The sequence below is a fragment of the Anser anser genome (genome assembly GCF_964211835.1).
Source record: "Anser anser genome assembly, chromosome: 19".
NCBI classification, from domain to species: domain Eukaryota; kingdom Metazoa; phylum Chordata; class Aves; order Anseriformes; family Anatidae; genus Anser; species Anser anser.
The window spans coordinates 8,861,181-8,884,620 of NC_139740.1; the positions used below are offsets into that span (position 1 = coordinate 8,861,181).

Below are 23,440 nucleotides of genomic sequence, written 5' to 3' on the forward strand. Positions count from 1 at the left end.
CTTTGAGCTCATGCCCTTCTGCGATTAAAATACCAGGGTGGGGAAGAGGAGGGAGCTGCCGCAGCAGATGTGGCCGGCAGCCAGGCGCTCCCAGCTCGTGCTGGAGCCGGCGCAGCGGGGAAGGTCGCTGCGGCACCGCTGCCATGCCTGCCCTGCCTGGGGCTGTTCCTCTGCTCGTTCCCAAGCTGGTTTTCACCCTGTCTATGGAGAGCAAATGGACAAAAACCCCAGGGTGTGAGCTCCATCACTTCCAGAAAGGAGGGAGCGCGTGGAGCCTGTCTTTCCGAGGCCTGGAGGATGCTCTTTGGAGGGCAGGTGGTGGTGAGAGGCAAGCCTGAGCCGTGCCCTCTTGGTGGAAGGGGTGAAAATGAATAGAAATGCCCTCTTGGAAATGCCCCAGAGCTGCTCGCCCCTCTGGAGGTCCTGGCAAGGAACTTGCTTATGGGTCTGGCATCTGACAAAGCTGCTGGCTGGGCTCCAGGGGCAGCACCTTCTCCTCCCAGCTGTGCCACTGCAGGAGGCTCAGCCCTGAGCACCCCTCGTGCCCGGTGCCTCTGTTCCCCATCTCATATCCCACCTGCGAGCATCCCTCACCCAGGCGCCTGCAGAGGGATGGTGGCTTGGGAGGGCTGGGAGTAGAAGCCGGTCGTGCGTCCCCGATGGATATGGAGATGATTTGTTCAGCGTGCTCGACTCCCAGCTCCTTGCCTACCAGCTCTTCCCTATGAGGCTTTCCCCAGCCCTCACTCAGCGGAGGGAATTCCCTCTCTGCCGGAGCTGCCTTCCCTGCTCCAGCTGCAGCAGCATTGCCCGGGAGGGTTTGTGGTCCTCGGCCCGATACCTCGCTGTATTGACTTCCTGCCACCCCCTTGTTAGGGCAATTAGGGAATCGCCGCATTAATCAGCGGCTGCTGTTGACCCCGCCGAGCTGTGCAGCTCCTGTGTGCCCTGCTGCAGCTGCCGGCACCTCCTGCCCCGCATGAATCTTTCATGTGCTCGCCTCGTGTATTTTTAATAGGCTGGGGCTTGGTGAGAGTGCGTGCGGGCTGCTGGCAGGGCTTGGGGTGGTGTGGGGCACCCCAGGGATGCAGGGGTGAAGGGAGAGGCGTTTGGGCTCTGGATGGGTCCGCATGCAGTGAGGGACTCGAGGTGGTGCTGGGCACGGCAGCACCTCGCTTTGGGAGCTTCCTCCTCGGGCACCGCTGGAGGAGGAGGAGGAGGAGAGACATCCCCTCCATCTGTGCGCTGCCCTGGGAAGGGGCGTAAATCACCGGCTGGTGAAAATAGGAAATGTGAAAATAGGAAATGTGCTGGTTTTGCTTAGGCTTTGAAGCCCGCGGGAGCATCCCGTGGCTGTTCCCTGCCTGCTTTCGGGGGCTGCAGGGGTTTCCCTCCTTGCCTGCCGCCCCGAACCCTGCTCTGCCCTCTGCTCCAGCAGCGAAGGGCAGGGGATGCTCTCCAAGCAAATATACTAAACACAAATGTATTTATCCATGCTTTATCCTGATCTGCCATCCCATGTGTTTGGGATCTCCTCCGCTCTGCCCTGCCCTCTCCTTCCTTCCCGCTTCGGTCTGAGCCTGGCTGACCGCTGCGGAGTCCCTGGCACGGGACCGCTCATGCCACACGTGTGGCCGCGCAGAGGCATCGCTGCCACTCCTGCGCTCCACGAAGGTTACATAAAGCCGCCTTTATACCCAACTCGTGGACGTCACTGAAGCTCTGTCCATACCCATAACATCATTGTTTCCATGGGAACCAGCGTACTTCCAAGGGGGAAAAAGTAGAAGGAGACTAAAAAAAGGACAAAGAAGGAACAAAATAAGACAAATATGTGACATATCCCAACGACGTGTCGGTGTAGGATGTTGTAAAGATTTCGCCGCAACTTGTTTAGGAAGCCTTGCATAACGGTTTTGTCTTGGGCAATGCAGCAAGCTGAATCGGGGACGGTGAAAACCTGATAGTATCCCAAATATCCTGAGCATCCTCACGAGGCGGAGGCTGTAGGGTACGGGCACTGCCCACTGCAGCAGGAAGCACGACTGATTTTTGGGCTCCTCGGGGCACCCTTGTCCTGCTGCCAGCCGGTGCCCGGAGCTGTGCGGGAGGCTCTGTGCATGGGAGCTTTGCTTTGCAGAGCACCAGGTTGCTGTGCTTGTTTGCTGGAGCCCGAGGAAAAGCTGTGTTGCAGCAAGCTCTTGGATTTCCTCGGCTTACCCCCCAGACCACGAGCGTGCGTGGCCGGGAGGTGACGGTGCGTTGTGCCGGGAATATTTCCCGGGTGAGCAGCCAGCACCGCTGCTCTGCCATATCCATCACCAGCGAGCTTTAAGGGCGGGCTTTTCTAAGGGACGCTTTGCAGCCAGTGCGTTTAAAAGCTATATATTTGGGGGTTAAGTGTGTATCCACTCCACACTTAAGGCGTGGTGGGAGAAGAAGCCTTAAATATATTATCAAGCACCGGTGATGGCTTCAGCATACTTAGCGAGTTTTAAATTGCGACCCCCAGGTCCCTCCTGCAGCGGGGGAGTCCATTAGGGAGGATTTTGCTGCTCACGACAGCATCTCGTCGAATGTCACGCATGAGCTGCTGGGGAGGGCGCTGCTCCTTGGGGGCTCCCAAATCGGCTGGGCTGGGAGCCACAAGGGACGGGGCGGTGGGGACAGGAGCCTGACCCCATGGCCCCGAAATGTCAGCAGAAGGTGCTGGAACAGTGATGGGAACGGAGAGGGTGAGAGGTCGGGGTTTTGCTGTGAGTGGTGTTAGGGCAGCGTGTTGGGAATGGCGTGGGAAGCCGGACCCAGGGCTCCCTGCGGTTCCTAACGGGCGTCACCAAGCCTCCGCCGTGCCTCTCCCGCACCCCTCCGTGGGACAGGTGTGAGCAGGACAGCAATGGGAATCCGGGCTAAATTCTCACCGAAGTGCTCTGACTTGGGATTTTATTGTGTTATTTAATTTCCTAACAAAAACAGCTCCCGCCCCCCCCGCCAGTGCCGTTCCCGCGGCCGGGCTGCTGGCGGCCGTGCCAGCCCTCCCAGCTCAGGAGCTAATTGCGAGCGATATGCAGGGCTTCGCTTAAAAGCTCCAGCTCCTGAAGTTTGGGGATTATGCAAGGCACTCAGCTCGCAGGGTTCTTTTTATCTGCATTTTTTTTCTCTTTAAGCAGTAAGATTTTAAACCCTTTTGGTTGCTGGGAAAAAAAAAAAAAGCTTGAAGTATGAATCTAAAAGGCAAAGGGGAAACAATTCTGAAACAATCAGGCAAACAAGAGCCTTGTCAAGATTTTTTTTTTCTTTTTCTGACAAAACATCTCTTTTATCAAGCTTCAGCCCCTCTAAATACAGCATCCCTTTTCACTCCATCACCTGAGCAGGCGCCACGCTGCTCTGGAGCAGCGGCTGCGTCCCCCAGGCAGGGGGAAGGCTCCCCTGAGCACCTCTGGCAGCACAATTTTGAAATCTTTAGGAGAAAATGAAAAGGCGATTAAGATGAGTAATCCCAGAAGTTCCTATTTTCCTCTATTAAAGAGTTTTGCTTCCCCGCCGAGCGGCGATGAACGCCCCCCTGCGCTCTGGTGGGTGCCGGTGGCGTTTTGGGGCACTTTGCGGGATTTTGGCTGCCTTGGGGACTCGGTGTGGCTGTGGTGCAGGGGGTGCCGCGGGTGCAGCACCTGCGACGGCTGCAAGGGAAAATAAATAAAATGAAATTTCAAACCCTGTGGCATGAATAATTGCCCTGTTTGGGTTTCCCAGGTCTAATTGCGAAGCTGCATGAATTAAAACAAGCTCACAGGGCCAGCCGTGCCGCAAGGGAAGTGTCTGAAAGAGCTCCAGAGCAAGGGGGGAGCACGGGAGGCTGGACAATGTCCCCAGAGGCCACCCCTGCCACCACTTCATGTGTCCTTGCCTGTCCCCAGGCCGTGGCCATGCTTTTGGGGTGGCACTGCAGCGTTTGGAGAGCTCCCAGGGGTTGCGGTGTCTCTTGCACGTGCTGGAAGCACGACGTGGCTGCTGGCCTCAATTTTGAAGGAATATTGTTAAAAAATGAAATAAACCCCAATTAATTGTGCCGGTTGGGGTAGGATTGCGGCAGGAATCCTACAACCTTTCCACCGGGTGTGACATTTGGAGCCTTCTCCTGGTGGCCCGGGTGGTCGGCAGCAGAGCTGGGAAGGGGTTTTTATTTCCATCCTCAGATTAATTCCGAGGGCTTTTCACTTCCCTCGTGAGCGGCCTGAATTAATGTTTTAGGATTTTGGTGGCTGCCGCCTCCCTCTCCCCCAAAGGCCAGACCCTGGAAGTCCCATTATGCTCTTGTCAAAGGGGCTATTTCTGGAATTGATGATAGGAACGTAGCCTAAAACTCCGTTCTCATTAACGTCTGCGGCTTATCCCGGCGTCGCTCCTAAGCTGGTGGGACTCGGTGGCACTGCAGGGGAAGGCTGTCATTTCAACCCAATTTTCGCATCACATTTGCACAAAAATTTCCAGGCCTCGCCAGCACTTTCTGCAGGTTTGTCGAACAGCAGCAGCCGTCCCAGAGAGCAAAAACTTTGCAGGGCACAAGGGAAATGCCCAGGAAATGTCCTGGTGTTGCATCCCCGAGCCAAAGAGCGCGCCTGCGGCTGCCGCTGCCCTCCAGCAGCATCGTCCCTTTTAATTCCCTTGCTGGTGAATTTGATCCAAACTTCTGCAACCGAATCATAGCAAGCATAATGCAATATCTTTCTCTTTTGATTATATTAAGCTGGGTAGCGCTGGCTAATTGAATCCCAGGTTCTTGCCTCTTAATTACGGGAGGTCGTGCTCAGCCGTGCGCACGCAGGTGGCGCCGGGGGGAGGCGTTTGAGGGCATTTGTTCAGGGCGGAGGCTCCTTTCCTAGCTCAGCTTCTGGTTTTTTCTTTTTTTTTTTGTCTTGTGCTTTTCATTATTTAAATTTTAAGAGAGAGGTCATAGCGAAAGTCTTGCTGGATCTTTCTGGAAACGGAGCACCTGTGTGCGTTTCAGCTCTGACCAGGCCGGTGGTAAAATAGTGGGGTTTTAAGAATGGCTTGGGGTGAGCAGGCGACCCCAAAAGTGGGGACTCTCCAGCATCCCGTGGCATGGAGAGGACCATTCTGAGCGTTGGTTGTGCCCGTGTGGCACGGGTTCCCTGCACCAGGCCAGCTCGGCACCAGCAGTGCCTTGGGGCAGGATGCGGTCCTGATGCGGTGCCACACGGCGTGGCGAGGAGCGGTGGGGTCTGTGCGGGGCTTCCCAAGCCCTGTGCTCCCCGCTCGGCTTTGCCCCTTCGCTGCCAAGGCAGCAGCAGAAAGCAATATTCAATAAAGCACCTTCTGCTGCTGCTAATTGAAGTTCTCCTTTGTCAGCCTCTCCCTCAAACAACAGTAGGTACAAAGCCGTAGCCATCAGCACTTTGTGTGGCTCTGAAAATCCCATTAGCAGAAGAAAGAGCTTGAAGTTTCATTCAGCTGGAAGAAAAAAAAAAGGAAAAAAATAAAATAACCCCCAACCTTCTGATCTATGAGCAGCACATTAACATATCCCCCTGTGCACCAGCGGGCTCCTGTGCCGGCCCTGCCCCGGGGATATTTAATCAGGGAGAAGCGTTATATTGGACTGAAAATGTGTTTGCCTGAGGGAGCGATGTGCTGATAAGTGGGTCTGCGGGTCGGAGCCAGGCGAAGAAAAATGCCAGCAGCGGATCAAATCCCATCCTGCTCCCGGCCCCTCTCTCCCCAGGCTGTTTTTCCACCCGAGGGGTGCTTGTTCCCAGCGCCAGGGCACCCATCGTGGCAGCGAACACGGGGACCGGGCGCGCACCCAGGTCGTGTTCTCATTTCGGCCACGCGGGGAGAGCCGGGCCCGTCTTCTGCCGCCGTGAAAGAATTTATTTGCAAGGATTTGCCTGGCTGGGGAAGCTTCCATCTGTCCGTCTGTCTCGTCGGGTTCCCATCCGACCAAGTGGGCTCCTTCTGAGCTTCCTCGCTCCCGCCTTGAATATTTCGCGCAGCCCTTGTCAGACGCACACTCATTCTGTCACCAATTTGGGATCTTACAGGCTTTTTTTTTTTTTTTTTTTTAATTCCTTATTTTCTCGAGGGCTTTGCAGTTCATCACTGGCAGAGCTGTGGATGCTTTCCAAGCCCCCCCAGGCCGGGGAACGCCCGCGGATCTGGCGCGGCTGCTGCCGGAGCCTCCTGCCCCCTCCTGCAGCGTGCCCTCTGCGCGTGCCCCCGCAGGGCTATATTTGGGATAAATATTCCAGCCCGTAGCCGCGACCTGACAGTCGGAATTTCTATTCCGATATCTTGTAAACACTTCTTCAGATTAAAGGATCCAGATTGCCAGGGACTGGGCGGTGACTCAGCCCTGTGTGATTTCGCAGGAATCGGAGCGGGGTCGTCCTGCGGCGCCGCGTGCTCCGGCCCCGCGCCCTGGCGGGCAGGCACCTGCTGATTCCCCCGCACCTTTTCCTTCTCCAGCCTGATAACGCGTCAGCACGGGCTCCAAAACACCGCCCGGCTCCGTGTCGCAGTGAAAGCTCTCGTCTGACGGGGGCTGCGCTCATTTGGGTGCAGGCGCCGAGCTGCTGGCGGCTCCCCGAATGCTGCTTGCCTCATGCAGGACTGCTCGGCCTTGCAGGACATGTGTCCCAGGGTCACCTCTGGGTCTCTGTGCCCAGCATGGCCACCAGCTGCAGCGTGGCATCCTTGTTACCCCCCAAATGAGACACAAACCTCTAATTACAAGGTGGAGAAGGTGCAGAGAGGAGCTGCCTAAAGGGCGGCTCGATCCAGCCCAAAGGCAAGCACAGAGCAGGGGCCGGGAGCTTCCAGCCCAGCCTTTCCCCTCTGAATTTACTTTTCCAGGCTTCAGCCCTATAGAAGACCCTGCAGCCACCGGGCAAGGACGTCCCCAACACCGGGCCTGGGTTGGGGCACCTGCTCGAGGTGCTCTGCCTTTCCCCTTGAGGCTGGAGGTCAAGGCTTAAAATATTCCTGAATGCAACCAGACCCAAAGCGTCCTGCCCAAAGCTGGAAGCCCTCGTGCTGGCAGATAACCCCGGTGGTGACAGCTCCTTGGTTTCGTGTCCTTGTGCCCTTGGCAGCCAGGAGTTGGCTGGAAGAAGGATGCGGAGATTCAGTACCAGGCTCGAAGCTTCCCTGGGAGGATTTGCTGCAGCAACGCACTTTGTTCCATCCAAGCAAGTGCTCAAAGCCTGTCCCGGCAGCCCAGATCTTCAGCGTTGCTCTGAGAGGCAGCGTTTGGGCAGGGGATGGGCTCTGCGGGGCCTCACGGTGGCCCTAAGCCTTTTAGGCGGCCGGTTAATGTTTTTGACAGTCTTAATTTGGAGTGGGAATGAAAAGTTCAATCACTGGCTTCAGGGAAACGCCCCTGGGATAAGCTGTGACATAGTTAATAGAAAATTGTAATGTTGTTAAAGTGCTTTTCTGTGAAATGCCAGGAGAGGAAATTAATGATGTGTTTTTTTCTAAAAGTTTATATCATTCTTTTAATTTAATTTTTTAATCCATCATATCAGCACTCAGCAGTCTCGCCATGCAACTTTAATTTTATAGTGTTTTTCACATTAGCCATGGCCAATGATGTCACCATGGGGAAAACACACCACCTGTTTGCCACTCGGGTACCGAACAGTTGGCAGGGTCTCCGTGCAAAACCCCAAAATCTGACCCATAGGAAGCAGCTCTTGGCGTGCGCCTTGCTGGAAAGACAAGGATTATCTTTTTGGTTCAGTGGTGACTGCCGGTGTACTGCGTTTGGGTGTTTCTTTGTGCTCGGTGCCAAATGAAGGTGAGGGAAGAAGGGTTGAGGAAGGGATATTTAAAAGTTTGAGAGTAATTTTATGGAAAACTTGTGGTATTTAAGTGCACGAACCTGGGGAGCAGCAGGGCGAGGAGAGGCAGCTGTAAGATGACAGCACGTGGGGTGTCCCGGATGGGACAAAGCACCCTGGGGTCCTGCTGGCATCGCCCCCCTCCTTTTCCCTATCCATTAAATTGGGGACACTGGACCGGGGTGCAGAAGCCCTGGGGGTGAGGGGATGCGGGGGGCTTGTGCTTGGCACCGTTGCTTCCTTGACCGCGCTCCTTGCAGCTGGTTCGAGCGGGTGAGCATGCTGGTGATCCTGCTCAACTGCGTGACGCTGGGCATGTTCCACCCCTGCGAGGACATCGCCTGCGACTCGCCGCGCTGCCGCATCCTGCAGGTACGGCCGGGTACACGTGGCTTTGGGGTGGGAGGGCTGCGGGACCCTTCCCTGCCCAGCAACAAGCTGCAGTGGCCGGCAGCGGGGGCATGTGCCCTTCGTCCCGCTCCCTTTTCATCCCGCTCCCTTTTCATCCCGCTCCCTTTCCTTTGGCAGAGCTTCGACGATTTCATCTTTGCCTTTTTTGCCGTGGAAATGATAGTCAAGATGATCGCGCTGGGGATTTTCGGGAAGAAATGCTACCTGGGAGACACGTGGAACCGCCTGGACTTCTTCATCGTCATCGCGGGGTGAGTCGGGCGCGCCGGGTGCCCCCTGTCCGCGTGGGCTTCGTGTCTCTTGCGCCTGGGCTGGGGAAGGGGAGCTCTGGGTGGAGAGTGCCGGGGTCCTGCAGGCTCTTGTGCATCAGGGCTGTCAGCGCCACCTATCCTAGAGCCCTACAATCTCTTAGGTTGGACAATACCATTAAAATGATCGAGTCCAACCATTGACCTAACACTACCAAGTCCACTACTAAACCATGTCCCTAAGCCACGTCCACACATCTCAAATACCTCCAGGGATGGCGACACCACCGCTCTCCTGGGCAACCCCTTCCCAACCACCGTCTCCATGAAGAAATCCTCCCTGATATCCCCTCCAAACCTCCCCCGGTGCAACGTGAGGCCGTTACCCTCTTCTGTAGCAGGGATACCAGCCCGGAGGGGGACCTGTTGGTTATCTCCATCACCCATGAGAGAGATTTCCAGTGCCTGGTGGTGGTGATGACGGCGTACTGGTGATGTTTGGCTCACAAGCACTACTGGGGATGCAGCAGGAGCTGCATGCTGCAGTTTTTGGCCAGCCCATGCGTGTCCCGTGCCGCACGGCCACCCCGCCTGGCGCTGGGCTCGGCTCCGCAGCGCCGGGGGCTTGGGTTTCATGCGGGCTGCCCGACAGGGGGGGGTGGTTCAGCAGATCGTTTGAAGCGTGGAGAGCTGCCTTCCAGGGAGGATATTTCAGTGAAATGTGCGTGATTGCCCTCTTTGTTGTTTTTGAGGGAAAGCAACCAAGTTTGCCTTTTTGAGCGTTTTCCTTTCCGAGGCACCTGGTTTGAGTTAAGGCTCCTCCAGCACCCGAGAATCTCCTGGCTGGGGCTGCAAATCCACATGAAAAGTGCCTGGCCCCCGGCCAGGGCGCTGAGTTTCTTTGGCACGGGATTTGCTCACCGGCCCTCGCCTCCCCTCCCTCCTCTGAGAGCCCGGAGACCTTTTGGGAAAACGGCGCTTTTTCTTTTTTTTTTTTTTTTTTCCCCCTCCCGCTTTTGATAGAGCTGCAGATCAAATTTACTGGATTTTCCTGGAAAGGAGCGGGGCCCCTCCAGGCTGGGCCGTTTCCCAGGCGAGGGTGTCAGCGGGGCGCCTGCCGTCTGCCGTACGGGGCGACGTGTCTGCGGGCTTCCCTTACAGCCCCTGGTACGCGCCCCCGCGGGGAGCTGGGGACACCGCAAAGGTGGCCCAGTACAACCAGTAAGGAGGCGGCAGGTCCCCCAGTGCGCCCCTAGGAACTCGTTGCTGCAGGGGCCGAAAGATCCCAGATTCTTCTTTAGTTCTTTGTTATTTCTTGTAGCAGAATTGAGCGTGATGAGGAAGGGGACCTGAGTGTGATGTGCTTTGGGGGTGGTGTGTTTCGGGGTGCTGGGCTGCCTCCAGCTCTGCTGAGCAGGGGGGGTGCTGCACTGCCCCCCCAGCTTCTCCCATCCTGTTTAGCTTGTCTGGTGTTTGGAGCCAGGGTTATATATCGGTGCCCGTGATGGGGCCCCCATCATGAGGGGTGTCTGCTGGTGTTCCTACAGGCTGCCCTAATTCCTACATAGCTGCAATGTGTTTCAGCAAGTGTCAAACTGCCCACCTGCCTTCTGCACCTGAATGGGTGTCTGGATTTAGCTCCTTTCCCCCATGGAGCCCTGGGTGTGGGTACGGGCACCCGCATCCCCCAGGGCGCGGCGGCTTCATTGGCTCCAGCGGTTGTGCGGCCTCGCAGCCTGCCCGCCTTGGTGCCTCCTGCCAGGTCAGCTTTGCCTCCCGCTAAATGATCGGTCTTTCCTTTGTGTGCTCGAGCTGTTCCCATCTGGGCCCCGTCACAAGCAATTCAGCTGACAAAGGATCGAACTGGCTGTACAGGCGAAGGCAGAGCCTCTCCTTCGGTGGCACGTGTTGTTTTACTGCGGCCGCTCGTCCCGCTGCTCTCCCCCAGCCTCTCCATTCTTCCTGGCCCCTCTGTCTCCTTCTCCAGCAGCGCTGCTGTCCCGGGGGACCCCTCGCTGTCCGCCTGTGGTGCTGAGTGCCGGGGACAGCCACGGGACCGGGCCACTGCCATAGCAGGGGACATCAGGGGACCAGAGCCCGGACTGAAGGTGTAGGTAGAAAACACCTTAAGGACAAAACCAAAAGGCACGCCGGGGGCAGGTCCCAGCCCAGTAAGGCGAAGGGGAGCACAGTGCAGGTGATGTGCTTGGGGCATCCCAGGAAACGGGCTTGGGGGGAAATCGGGGAATTTTTCAGAGCCAAGCTGTGGAGGAGAGCGACTGCCAGGGCAATGCTCCGATCCGCTCTGGATTTGTTAGGTACCCCATAAAGCGAGTGGGGTTTTAACATGGGTCTCATGTCAGGGCTTCACCCAGCCTTTCGCCCCTCAGAGCCTGCCCCAAATCTCCCCCAGCCCCTGAACCTCCTTACAGAGGAGGAGGCAAAGCGCCGGCAGCACAACAGCTCCGCTTCTGCCTGCCCACTGCTTTCCTCCCTGCGGGCAGACCTCCCGCGGAAACCCTTCATAACCGCGACCAGCCTAGTAGAGGCTTGCTTCCAGAAAAAGGAAAAAAAAAAAGGCATTTCAACCATTTCACCCTCCCCCCTCCTCGAGAAGTTTCTGGCCCTGCCGGGGGCTGTGGTCGCAGAGGAACCAATTTCTTGCGTATTTGCCCCAAAGGCAGTGCCGCTGGGCGGTGCTGCGCTGGCCACTTGCGTGGCGTGCCGTTAAGTACTTCTCAGCTCTGTTAAACTGTCCAGACCAATCTCATGAGCTCATGGAGAATAAATGACTTCTTTGTGACAATGTAATGCAATTAGCACTAATTGTAGAGAGTGTAATGTCTGCAACACATCTCTGTAATTACAGCAAAACTTGCTGCAGATGAGGGGAGCGCTACACAGACAAAACTCCGCTTGGTGAAGCGTAGCTTTGGCTGTAGGTTACGGAGCTGCGTGGGGAAAAGGAAAAAAAAAAGTGACGAATAGCATAATTAAGTTCCTTTATTTTGAAGGAGAGGATTTGGGGAGTTTGCTTTTTCAAGGAGCACTTGAAGGTTACCAGGCGCTGCGTGCCGGCTCGCTCCCTCTGAGGGCGGCTCGATGGGATTTCGACCTCTTGCGGCAAAAGACGCGGAGGTGCCAAGGACGGATGCTTGTTTACGCCCAGAAATATGCGGGATCTCTTGCAAGCTCAGCTGGCAAAGTGTGGCCGTGGGGTGCTGATGCTCCTGGCCCCCTGGGGACCCACGGCTGTGCTCTGCCCTGAGCAGGGCACCGGGAGCTGAGGAAAGCCGAGGAGCACAAGGCACTGATCGTGCTGCCTGCTCCCTGGCCGGACCCCCAGCCTGCAGGGTTTGGCTTTGGCCAGACAAGGGCTTCCCTGTGCCTCTGCAGCCCCGCAGATCGAGCTGTGCTGTAAGCCAGCCTCATCAAACCAAACAAAAAGCAGCAAAACCCCGCGGGTTGGTCCTTTCCTCAGGAGGGGGGCTTGCATCAGGTGAGGATTTGGTGCCTCCAGGGCTCGTCTCTGCCTTCTCCAGGCAGGGTCGGGCAGGGCTCCTCTGGGGCTCTGGGTCGGCGTCTGCCTTCCTGCCCCCCCGCGAGCAGGGCTGTGCATCATCCTGTGTTTGAGTTGTGCGGCTCTGCTGTTCCTCCGGGCTCAGTCAGTTGTTTGGCCAAGTGTCCCGTTTGTGCCTTGCTCCTTGGAGCGGTGACGGGCCTCCTAGAGGACTTTCTGACAAAGTTAAACACTTCTGGAATATTTTGCTTACAGTTCAGGAGGAGCTGGGGCTGGAGGTGGCTGGCAGCCCGCTTGCTTTTGAAGCAGACATACCATTTCTTTTTCCCTTTGCTTCCTGAACACTTCTTGTAATGTTTGTTGGTTTTTTTTTTTGTTCTCCCTGTGCTGAAGGCAGTATTAAAGGGTTAGCTCCACCGAAGCTTTCATAAACAACTCTTAAGGATGTCTTGCTCCCTCCTGTTTTCCAAGTGCTGAGTTTCAGGGCTGAGATATGCTGCAGAAAGCCTTGGCATGTTCGTGGATAGCAGAGAGCAAGACACACCACCTTCCCTCGCTCCACCTAAAACAAAAGCACAGGACAGTTTCTGAAAAGCTCTTTAGCCAGAAATTGGGCACGGAGACAATTCTGCCAGGTGGGTCGCTGCGGGGAGCATCAATCCCATGTCCGTGGTACCCACAGCAGCGCTCTGGCTGCGTGCTGTGGGTGATGTTCCCAGCCCGTGGCCTCCATCTCTCGGTGCCTCTGTGCTTCAGAGGCAGGAAGGGCTTCTCCGAACCGCGCTGCAGCCGCACGAGGCACCCAGGGCTGCGTCAGCAAATGGGGTGGGCACGGGGAGGAAAGGCAAGGCACGGGGTGTGGGATCCCCTGCTGCAGCCTCCCGGTGTGACACTGGGCAAAGGCTCCTCTTTCCCCTTCATCCCTTAAAAAAAAATAATAGAAAGGTGCGGGTGAAATCTACTTTTTCGTGCCCCCTCTGTTTGCTCATAGCGGTCTCCAGCGCCTTGGGGCACCTTGAAGCAGCACCCCAGGACTGTGGCTGCGCATTGCTGGCGGTCGGGTAATTGTGCGTGTGAGCGGTCAGGTAATTGTGCGTGTGAGCGGTCAGGTAATTGTGCGTGTGAGCGGTCGGGTAATTGTGCGTGTGAGCGGGCGATTTGCACACGCAATTACCCGATGTGCAGCCGCCCTCCCCGCCGACTGCAGCAGAGGCCGTGCCCGGCCCTCAGCAACACCGGTGCTGCTGGCCGGCCGCGGGGAGCCTCCTGCCTCGTCCCCGGGGGGCAGCAGTGACAGAGCCAAGCCACCAGCCGTGACCCCAAACCTCCGGGTGTCCCCACAGGGGTCCCAGCTTGGCCATGGGGTGCTTTCGGTGAACGCCTCGGGCACCGCTCCCTGCCAGCCTCCCGCAGCCTCCCAGGCAGAGCAGCCTCGGCGCAGGGAGGCTGCTGTTTGCAGCAAGCCCTCAGCAGCCGCCCTCGCAGCCCAGCTGACTCAAACCTACCTGCAAAAAGGGGTATTTTTGGGAAGTTTTAGGACTTTTTTTTTTTTTGAGAGAAATCTCATTTCTCCCAGTTTTTCAGCTTCAGCTGAACTTGCTGCTGCTCCAAAAGCCCCGTTTTTCAGGTGTCCTGGCTGGGACTCACGGTGCCTCTGCACAGCCGGATCCAGGGGCTCACACTACCTCCACCACTTTTATTTTTATTCCGTCGGGCTGGAATAAAATGGAAATTTTTCAAATTAACAACGCCCACGGATGCGGTGAGACTCGCGAGGCTCAGAAAGCAACGCCTGAGCGAAAAGCAGAGCACGGCGAAGCCTGCGAGGGCCGGGAGGAAATTTCATCCCGGCTTTCTACAGATACGGCACCGCCTAAATAATTCGCCTTTGTCTTTCCCAGCGCTGATGGCTTAATATCATCCACCGATTGCTGCGCTTTGTAGATAAGGGGCGTCTGTGTGCCTGGGGTTGGAGAGCTCCTAGCGCTGCGTAAATCTGCGTCCCGGCAGCTCCATGGCGGGGGGGGCAGCTCTTGGGGACATGGCTCCAGTGCAGGTGGGGGCTGTCACCACGCTGCTTTGGTCACTTCGGTCACGTCCCTGCCTGCGTCGCGTCCCCAGGTCCTCGGCTGTCCCCGCGCTGTGGGTGGCGGGGAGGCAGGATGCGGCCGCCCAGGGCACTGCGGGGGCTCCCTGCGGAGAGCTCACGGCCGCGGGCACGGCTCCATCTCATTTAGATCAGACACGGCCCAGCGAGCTGCCAGGCCATCCCCAGGCAGGACGGGAACAGGCTCCTGCTGCCTGCTCTGTCCGGAGCCGTCCCTCGTGTGCCCCGTCTGTCTGTCTGTCTGTCTGTCCTGCTGCGAGCCCCAGGACCTTTCCCTCTGGGAGGAGTGCTTGCCAAAGGCTTCATCAGCTCTTTTCATGCATCCCCCCAGCAGCTCGTCGAACGTCTGGCTTTGCAGATGCTCTGCTTGTATTCTTAGAAAGTCCAAAATGTTTCTGAAATGTTTCCTCTTTCTTTCTGAATAACTCCGGCGACCGGGGGCTGCCGAGCGCTCTGATGAGTCTCAGCATCTGATGCGGATCCACCCTGCTTAATGCCGAGCATTTTTCTGAACTTTTAACTTCGCTGGGCACTCGGGACCACAGCAGAGGCTTTGACAGGCGTCGTGCTTTCACATTTGAGCAGAAATGACGTTCGGGCTGAAGCTTTGTCGTGGGCTTTTTACACCATGGATTCTCAGTGCGCCGATGCGATACGGGCTGGTAAATGCTCCTGTCACCTCCCTGGTGCTCAGCACCCTGACGTTTGCTCTCCCTGGGGAGCTTTGCTGGCCAGGGACTGGATTGATCCCTCCTGCGCGTGGGAGGAGACCTCTGAGCTGGTGGGTGCTCGCTGGTGATGCCCTTCAGTGACTGTTCCCCCCGCACCCACCTGCTCCTGGTCCTGGTATTGAGCTCTTTGCTCAAGGTACTGGGATCCTTTTTTTTTTTTTTAATTTGACATTATAATTGTTTTTTAGTACGTTAAATCAAACCGCGTTCTACAACATGCCCTTTGCAGATTACAAGCACGCTCATCTCTGGGAGTGAGTCTGGAGCTGTCGTTAATCAGAAAACGATTTGTCTTGGTGCAAATAATCATGTGCTGCTCTGAATTTTGCTGTTCGCCTCTGTTTTAATTATGGATGAAAGAAAAGCAGTATGTTCGACATGGGCTTTTTACCAGAATCCTGCAAACCATATGAAAATCTTATTTCCAAACACCGAGGGGTATTTTAGAGCTGTTAGAGGCCGGGGAAGCTTTGGTGGCTCTCCCTGGTGGGGACACAGCTCCAGAATAGGGTCAGTGCCGTGCCCTGCAGAGGGGGGGCTGACCTTGCATGAGCTCAGACGTGCCCCCGTGGCCCTGCCACTGTCCTGCCTGGCCAGAGGACGAGGACAAACCCGTGGTGGCTGCATGTGGTGCTCCTGGCTAGGACGCAGAAGAATTTATTGAGGCTGCTTTGGTCTTAGCTATGGTTTGGTAGTCATCGTTGTTGGAGCCTACAAAGAGAAATAGGGTTAGGTATCACTGCGTCAGGCGTGGAGCCATAGGTTTTGGGGATCACACCAAGAGCTCATCTCCAGCAGGGAGGGATGGGGCAGCACCACATACCTTTGAGCAAGGCACCAGCAACGCCTCCTCCAGCAGCCGGTGTCTGAGCAGGTGAGGGTAATTCGGGCTGGGACAGGCGTGGAGACGGCTGGGAGCAGAGAGCCTGTCTGTGAGACGGGGCTGGGAGAGCTCGCTTTGTTTGGCTTTGCAGAATCAAGGCTGGGAGATGTGCTTTGTGCTCTGTCAATACGTCGGGTGGGTAAACACCGGCGACACAGAACGGCTCCAGGAGCAACTTAAAAGGCAGCGCTGGCGTAAGAGCAAATGCATGTGAGCTCGCCCTGAATAAATTGAGGCTGGAAATTAGGCTGCTAACCATCAAAGCTGGAGGGAGGGAACCACCCAACTCGCTTCAAGATGGAACTTGATAATTTTCGGAAGAGATTAATATCCTGTGGTTGCCTGCAGCAGCAGGAGCCCGGCTGTGCAGGGAGCCTCGCGGTTCTGTCGTCGCGTTTGCCTGGCTCTGCCTCTTCAGAGATGCTTTTCGGCAGGTCTCTCGTGCTTTCCTCCAGGATGAGGGCCAAATCCCAGCAGTGACATAGCTGGTGGCCCCGCTGTGCTTGAGCAAAGGTGTTGTGAGCAGGATGAGATGGTGCTGGGCAGCCCCAGGGTCTCTCACAGGAGAACTGCAGCCTTGGGCGAAGTCAGGTGAAGGTGGCGCCTCGTTGTGCTGAGCTGTAAAATGGGAGCAATCAGTCATTATAAACAGGGCTCTGTCTGGCAATTTCCCTCCTGCAGTGAGCAGGGACTTTGAGAAGCTTCTGCCCTGGATCCTGTGCAGAAGCAGTAACCAGAGCAGATGAGAGAGAGGTGAGAGATCTGGCTGCGTGCGCTCATTGACTTTATTCTGATCTGCAAACAACCCTTAATGAATTCCTCTGGTAAACCTTTCAGAGGGGAGAGACACAGTCAAATGCCTTCAGTGAGCAGTTGGCATACAGTTTGATTTGCAGCGTTTGATAATCCCGAAGACCCTTGACACTCGTCCCTGTCTGCCTTGCAGGATGCTGGAGTACTCGCTGGACCTGCAGAACGTCAGCTTCTCGGCCGTGCGCACCGTGCGCGTCCTGCGGCCGCTCAGGGCCATTAACAGAGTCCCCAGTAAGTTGGATTTTTGCTCTTCCCTTATAATTTTTTTATATCCGTACCCCAAAGGTGGGAGAACAAACACTGATGCTTCCCATCTTCCATCAAACGTTCGCCCAGGCCCTGGTGGTTCTAGGTCCTACCACCGTTCCTGGGTTTCCAGTGCCTGGCACTTTCCTATTTCAAACAATATTCCTGTCCGTGCCCTTGGGTGCCACCAGACAAGATGTCTGTCCCAGGGCTGTGTTCAGACTCCTGTCTTTCTCATCTGAAGAGGGCCTTAGGAGGCTGCGAAGGTGAAGGGATGCAGGTGGTGGGGAGCCAGCAGCCTTTCCCATGCAGCGTGGGCAGAGGGATCCAAGCCCTCCCTGCACTCCCCAGTTCTTTCCTGGAGAAGCTGGGACACAGAAATCGTGTCATGCCTGGAGGCAGCCCCTGGGAGGCACCGAGGAGCCTCCTCGAGCAGCATCTCTTGCTCCACTCCCCACAGCTGGTCTGTGCAGCAAACCTTGCCTGCAGAGCTGCCTGGGTGCCCATCCGAGTACTCCAACCACAGCATAAAAGAGCCCCCCTTTTTGTAAATTTAGCATAGCCCACTCTCGAACTGATGGCCACATGCAGTTCTGCCTGCTGGTTTCACCCTAGAGAAGATCCCTCACCTGCCCTAAGAATCGAGGTACTGGTTTTAATGCGAAATAATTCATCCAAGCCTTTTTCTCCCTGGGAAGCAAAGTGAGTCCTGCTGCTGGGGGATTCACAGCCTCATGTGAGTGCAGTGATGCTCTGAGGCTTGTGAAGTACCCGGGGAGCACCAGGAAACATTGCAAGATCTTCCTCTCGGAGAGAGAGTTGCCAGCTCCAGCATCGCAACAGGCAGCCCAGCCCGCCGCTCGGAGCTGCCTTGGCCATTGCAAACCCCCAAACCCCGTCCTATTCCCAGATTTCCTGCTGTGCTGTGGGAGAGAGCCAGTGAGCCCTGTCCCCCCCTGAGGCTGCAAGGATGGGGTGTGCTAGGTGTGGGTATGGCTGTTAGAGGTGTCCTCCTCCTGCTCCTGCAGCCCTGGGTGCTGGATGCAGCGTTGTTTTAGCCAAATTGCCTCCCGGCGTGAACCCCTGTGCCTCCATGAGCACTGGTCAGCTCCAGCTCTGTGCTGGGAGTGCCTGGGCTCTGTTTATTTTTCTGGTCCCGACTCTGAACCTGGCTTGCTGCTGCTGGTTCAGATGTTACTGTGCCCTCCGAATCCTCTCTGTGATGGGTTTTTTTCCCCGCTGCTGAACTGACGGATGGCTGAATTTATCTGCCACCGTCTGACTGGGGATGTAACTCACTTAATGCGTTTTCAAATCCCGGGTAATTCATCTTGGCTCCTGTGCAACGTAGTTATGATGGGATAGAAATATAAGGTGGGGAAAGAAGGTGGAGAGTTTTGTATGATGATAAATGCAGCAACCACGGAAAGTCACTCCAGTTAATTAGGAGTTGACTCATGGTGGTTGCTCCCCAGCAGAGGAGTAAAAGGAAAAACCTGATGGAGGAGACGACAGCATCAGAAAGCTTCTTGAAGTATCGAAGTAAAGGAAGCAATAGTAAGGGTTCCTTTAAATGAAAATCAATGTAAGCGAGTGAGAGAATGCAGAAGATGGGGAAGGAAGGAGAGAGAGAGAGATGAGCAGAATATTACAGAGATGTCAGATAAAATCAATTTTTTTGTGTGTAAATGTCAAGTTGAAGTCACCATCAATTTGTCTTTGTTACAGAACTGGCTGTTCCTGAGCTCGTGAGAATAAACTGCCAGAGAAAATCCAGTGTTTGAAGGAAAAGAGGGGATTTAGGGTAGACGAGAGGAGTTAGGAAGGGAAGGGAATTTTAATACAGCCTGAGTGGGGAAAGCAATAGGGCTGAGCAAGGGAGGTGTCAGAGTCGGATCTTGGGGAAGGAAAGGGGCTGGTAATTGGCAGAAAACTTTGAGAGGAAAAGAGGAATCGGGACGGGGAGTGGAGGAAGGGAGAGGAGAGGGGAAGGTGGGCTGTGTGCCCGGGAGTGGGGCCGGGCTGGGCGGGGGTACCCGGGGTGGGTGGTGGGGCCGGGGGGGGGCCTGCAGCATGTGGGGGATGAGGGGAGCAGAGGGGAAGGAAGGGTATAGATGGAGGGGAAAAGGTCAGGAGGCCGTGGATGGAAGGAGAAAACTCAGAGCAGATTTTCCCTCTTCGGTGAGTGCTTCCTCCTCCCCTCAGGTATGCGCATCCTGGTGACGCTGCTCCTGGACACGCTGCCCATGCTGGGGAACGTCCTCCTCCTCTGCTTCTTCGTCTTCTTCATCTTCGGCATCGTGGGAGTCCAGCTCTGGGCGGGTTTGCTCAGGAATCGCTGCTTCCTCCCCGAGAACTTCAGCATGTGAGTCCTGTGGCCGTGTCCATGGCTGGAGCGTGGGGGAGCGTTGGGGCTGTCCAGCAGAAAGCCCCGGTCCTCCGTGCACGGTCCCAGCTCCGAAATGCCACCACGGCTCCTGCCATGGTGCACGTGGATGGAGCTGGGCCAGCTGCAGCAATTTGCCATTCGCATCCCGCAGTGCTGCCCTTAGCCCTCGGCCGGCGCTGGGAAGCCTCTGTGATTGATAAGAGCCTCCAAGAAAGCAACCAGGCTTAAGAGCTGAGGCTTTCTAAATTCAGCATATCGTTAACGTGTGACCTTTTCTGCATTCGTCAGGATGCTGAGACCTGAATCCTGTCCAGCAGCTGGGAGTGCTTACTGGTATGGCATTTGTGGTCCCACCTGAACCGCAGGGGAGGCTGATGGAGCTGGGCACGCACTTCATGATGCTAGACACTTCTTAGTCTTGGAGCAGGAGACAGTCCCTGCCTAAAAGTGCTAATTTTTCACAGATCCCAGCCCCCAGATTTGCGCTCGGTGATTTGGTTGTCTTCACATACAGCAACCGTGCTGCAAATAGTGCCGGGAGCCCAGCACTGCGAGGAGCATCCCAGCCTGGCAGCCTTTGGGGCTGTAATTAGGGCTTCTCAGATGCAAAACAGCTCCAAAACTGTCACCTCTTGGTGCTTCGCCTCCAAACGCAGCCTCCCTGGTGCTGATCCAGCTGGATCCACACTGGGATGCACGAGTGCGTAAAGCAGAGGCTCTCCCTTTGCACACCCGACGATAATGATGGGCTCTCAAGCCCGGAGCTGGCACGAGGCACCTCTTAGCCTCTCCCACATATCCCCCAACCGTCTGCCACCCCCTGCAGGCTGTGCCCCCCAGGGGAAATCAGGGGAGCCATTACCAGGGCAGGACCCCGCTAAGTAAATGGCATTAGGGCAGGGGGACTCCTTCACCCTTGGGTAAATCCAACCGAGCTACAGGTTTGGGTGCCGCTTAATTGAGCCAGAATTCCAGGGGTTTTGATAAGCCCTGAAGGGTATTAGAGGCAATTCTGCAGGATTTAACCGGGCTGAACTAGGCTTAAAAGTATCTTTGCGAGCTTTAGTGGGAGTACTGGTGGCATTAAGGAGGCAGCTTCTTGCTCTGGAAGCAGCCAGTTTCTGGCTGGCCATGGCTTCTTTCATCTCTCTGAGTGTTTTTGCCGTGCTTGCTGTGGTAAGGCCACCCTCAGAGGGAATTTATAGCTTATCTATGGGCTGAACAGGCACTGAATTGTAGATGGAGGCCACGCCTCTGGTTTTAGGAAGGCCTGGGAGGTCCTTGTTCATAGATTCTTCCTAAGCCGTGCTCAGCATCACTAGGACAGGAGATACAGGAGCTTAAAGTGGCCAATTTCCGTCTTAGTGCAGCAAAGAGGGTTCAGAGAAGTGCTGCTAGGCTAAACCCTGCTCTTAGTGCCCCAGGTCAAAGCCGTTGGTCTTCCAGATGGAGAGACTCTTCGTAATGCCATCAGAGGGGTCGCTCCAAAGCCACGATACAGCAGTGCTTCACCAGTCTGACCAACCTCTTCCACTTCTTGTCTGATTTCTTTTTCTATTCCTCTATTTCCATCTGTTTCCCCCTCCTTCTATTGATGAAGAGTTTGTACGGGGCAGGGATCAGGGGTCCCAGCCCCACCAGCGACACGCTGAGTGACTGAGTGCACTGCCTCAGTTTCCCTAAGCCCCAACAGGGACATCATCCCCCCCCAGGGGGGCTGCAGGAAGCCCAAGGGGATTTAAGCAAACAATCAATCAAAAATCCCTTTACGATGCAGAATAAAAGATGTCACTTCGTTGTCGCCACGTTTGTTACCACGCCAGACTGCCTGCAGTCCCTGTGCAAACCCCAGCCCTGTCTGGCCCCTTTCAGCCCCTACGCGGTGGATTTGGAGCGGTACTACCAGACAGAGAACGAGGACGAGAACCCCTTCATCTGCTCCCAGCCCCGCGAGAACGGGATGCGCTACTGCCGCAGCATCCCGACGCGCAGGCAGGAGGGCCTCGAGTGCACCCTGGATTACTACTCCTACAACGACACCACCAACACGTCCTGTGTCAACTGGAACCAGTATTACACCAACTGCTCAGCCGGGGAGCACAACCCCTTCAAGGGTGCCATCAACTTCGACAACATCGGCTACGCCTGGATCGCCATCTTTCAGGTGAGCCTGGCGTGCAAACCATCACGGGGCAGGGGTGGGACGGCTGGTGGTGCCTCCCCAGATGTTGTGGGGCTGTGCAACCCCATTCCCAGGGCTGTGGTGCACCAGCAAGCACTTCTGTAGTAGCACAAGGATGCTCGAAATGGCAGGGAGACAGCTTAATGCCTGCTTTGATGATGGTTCCGTGGACAAAAGCCTGGTCCCAAATGCTGTGTAGGTGCAGGAGGACCGTGCTGATGTAGAGCAGAGCCTAGAGCCTGCTGTTGTCTCTGCAAAGTGTAGAGTTGGCCTTACATCCAGCTGGAAAAGAAGGGCTGGATCCAGCCCTTCGCTGTGGGCCACCAGCACTGTGGCTATCAGCACCGGTGGGAGCGGGATTTGCTTCTTCGGTGTCCCGTACTGCACCCAGACCGGCTATGGGGTGTCGGAATTGGCCCAGGCAGGAGAAATGTTGCTTGTTCTCTTGGTGCTGTAACGGAGCCTCGCCGGGTTGGTTTTCCCTTCCTGCCTCTGCCAGGTCATCACGCTGGAAGGCTGGGTGGACATCATGTACTTCGTCATGGACGCGCACTCCTTCTACAACTTCATCTACTTCATCCTCCTGATCATCGTGAGTGGCCTCGCGGGGACGGGGGGGTCTCCAGGTGTTGTGGAGGGGTGGAGTGGCCGAGAGGAGCAGGCGGATAGCACGGGGTGTGAGGCTGGTCCCACGTAGCAGAAACCAGCCTGCCGCAGGACATGCAGCTTCGGCACGGCACTGCGTTGTGCTGCAAAGGGAAGGTGCGCGTAAGCTATGGTAGTTACACTGCTGTTGCTTCTCCTACTTCTCTCCTTGTCCTCTGAGGTCCTCTCCCTTAGCTGCCTCCTTGAGTTTAGGTTTAAAAGCAGGGAAATTTCCCCGATCAGGTCTTGAGCCATGGAAGGGAGGAGGCTACCCAGAGGTTCCCCCGTACCGAAGAGCCCAGCTGGCTGGGCCTCGGTGCAGAGGGGACGTTTAGGGAAACAGCCCCAAACTTCAGAGAGCAGAGGAAGAAAGGAGGGAAGGGATGACTGCCCACAGCCCACCCACGCTTTCCAGCGTCAGCCGAGACCACCCACAAAGGAGCCAACAAAGAGTTTCGGAGGGGTGGGCTCCACCATGGGCTTCATCTACGCGAGCGGCAGTGTCTCCCGCGAGTGGAGGAGCTCATTGTCTAGACTCCCTTTATCGTCAAGGGAGAAAAATAGGTGCTTTAAGGGGCTGATTCATCTGCTCCTGAGGTAGACATTCAAAATAAATTAGATGCATTGCAGACTTGATGTGCCTATTCCTCTCCTGACTCTAAAGGATCATTAGGTGCCTCACTCAGATGTAGCTGAGATAAGTGAGATGAATCCCTTTCTTCCTGTCTAATTGGACTCAATCCAGCAAAATAGCTGCACATCCTCCATTAGACCATTGTGGGGATTTCTGGTCCTCATCAAACCAGGACTCAAACCCTGATGAGAAGGTAGGAGGCTGTTTAGCCCATGATGCTTTTTCTGGTTCATCTATTAGCTTTCCCCAAAAAAAGAAGCAGTCCCTTGCTCTCTGCGTCCCCAAAACAGCAGAGAGGAAGGACAAACAGTGCTTTCCCGGGTGCCGTGCGGGCACTGCTAGCGCTTTGTGGCAGCCCATTAGCATATCAGAAATTCCTTGTGATCCAGGCTGGCATCTGCGGAAAGCAGGACCTCGTGAAAACCCTGGTTGGAAATAAAATCTCAAAGCTGTGGATGCAGACTGCTGCTGCCCTTGCGTAACGGTAACCCGCAAATCCCGTTAGCAGGGGAAAGGGATCTGCTCGCAAGCTACCCACACACTGCCAGAAAAATCGCTCCTATCAGGAGGGCTCAGCGCATTCATCGTAATGCCACTAATTGCGATAATTACAACTGCTGTCTGCGGAGAGAGAAAAACACGGTCTTAAAAGAGCAAAAGCTTTTTGTCAAAATAATCTCCTCCTGCCTTTGATCTCTGACGTCCTCTGTGGAGCCCTGGCGTGGGAGTCCCCGGGGTAGGGACTTGGGGGGGCTTGTCTTGGAGG

General features: G+C 55.9%; 1 protein-coding gene across 11 annotated transcripts in view; it reads left to right on the plus strand.

Annotated features, from left to right (window-relative positions):
* The window catches only part of CACNA1G (calcium voltage-gated channel subunit alpha1 G), a 133,663-nt gene that overhangs the window by 26,375 nt on the left and 83,848 nt on the right, over positions 1-23,440 (plus strand). For all 11 annotated transcript variants that reach the window (XM_083805670.1, XM_083805679.1, XM_083805678.1 and 8 more), the window contains exons 2-7: positions 8,126-8,237; positions 8,394-8,527; positions 16,712-16,809; positions 19,030-19,189; positions 21,086-21,377; positions 21,895-21,987. In XM_083805670.1, the coding sequence (XP_083661796.1) occupies positions 8,126-8,237; positions 8,394-8,527; positions 16,712-16,809; positions 19,030-19,189; positions 21,086-21,377; positions 21,895-21,987 (889 nt within the window). The remainder of the gene's footprint in view (positions 1-8,125; positions 8,238-8,393; positions 8,528-16,711; positions 16,810-19,029; positions 19,190-21,085; positions 21,378-21,894; positions 21,988-23,440) is intronic.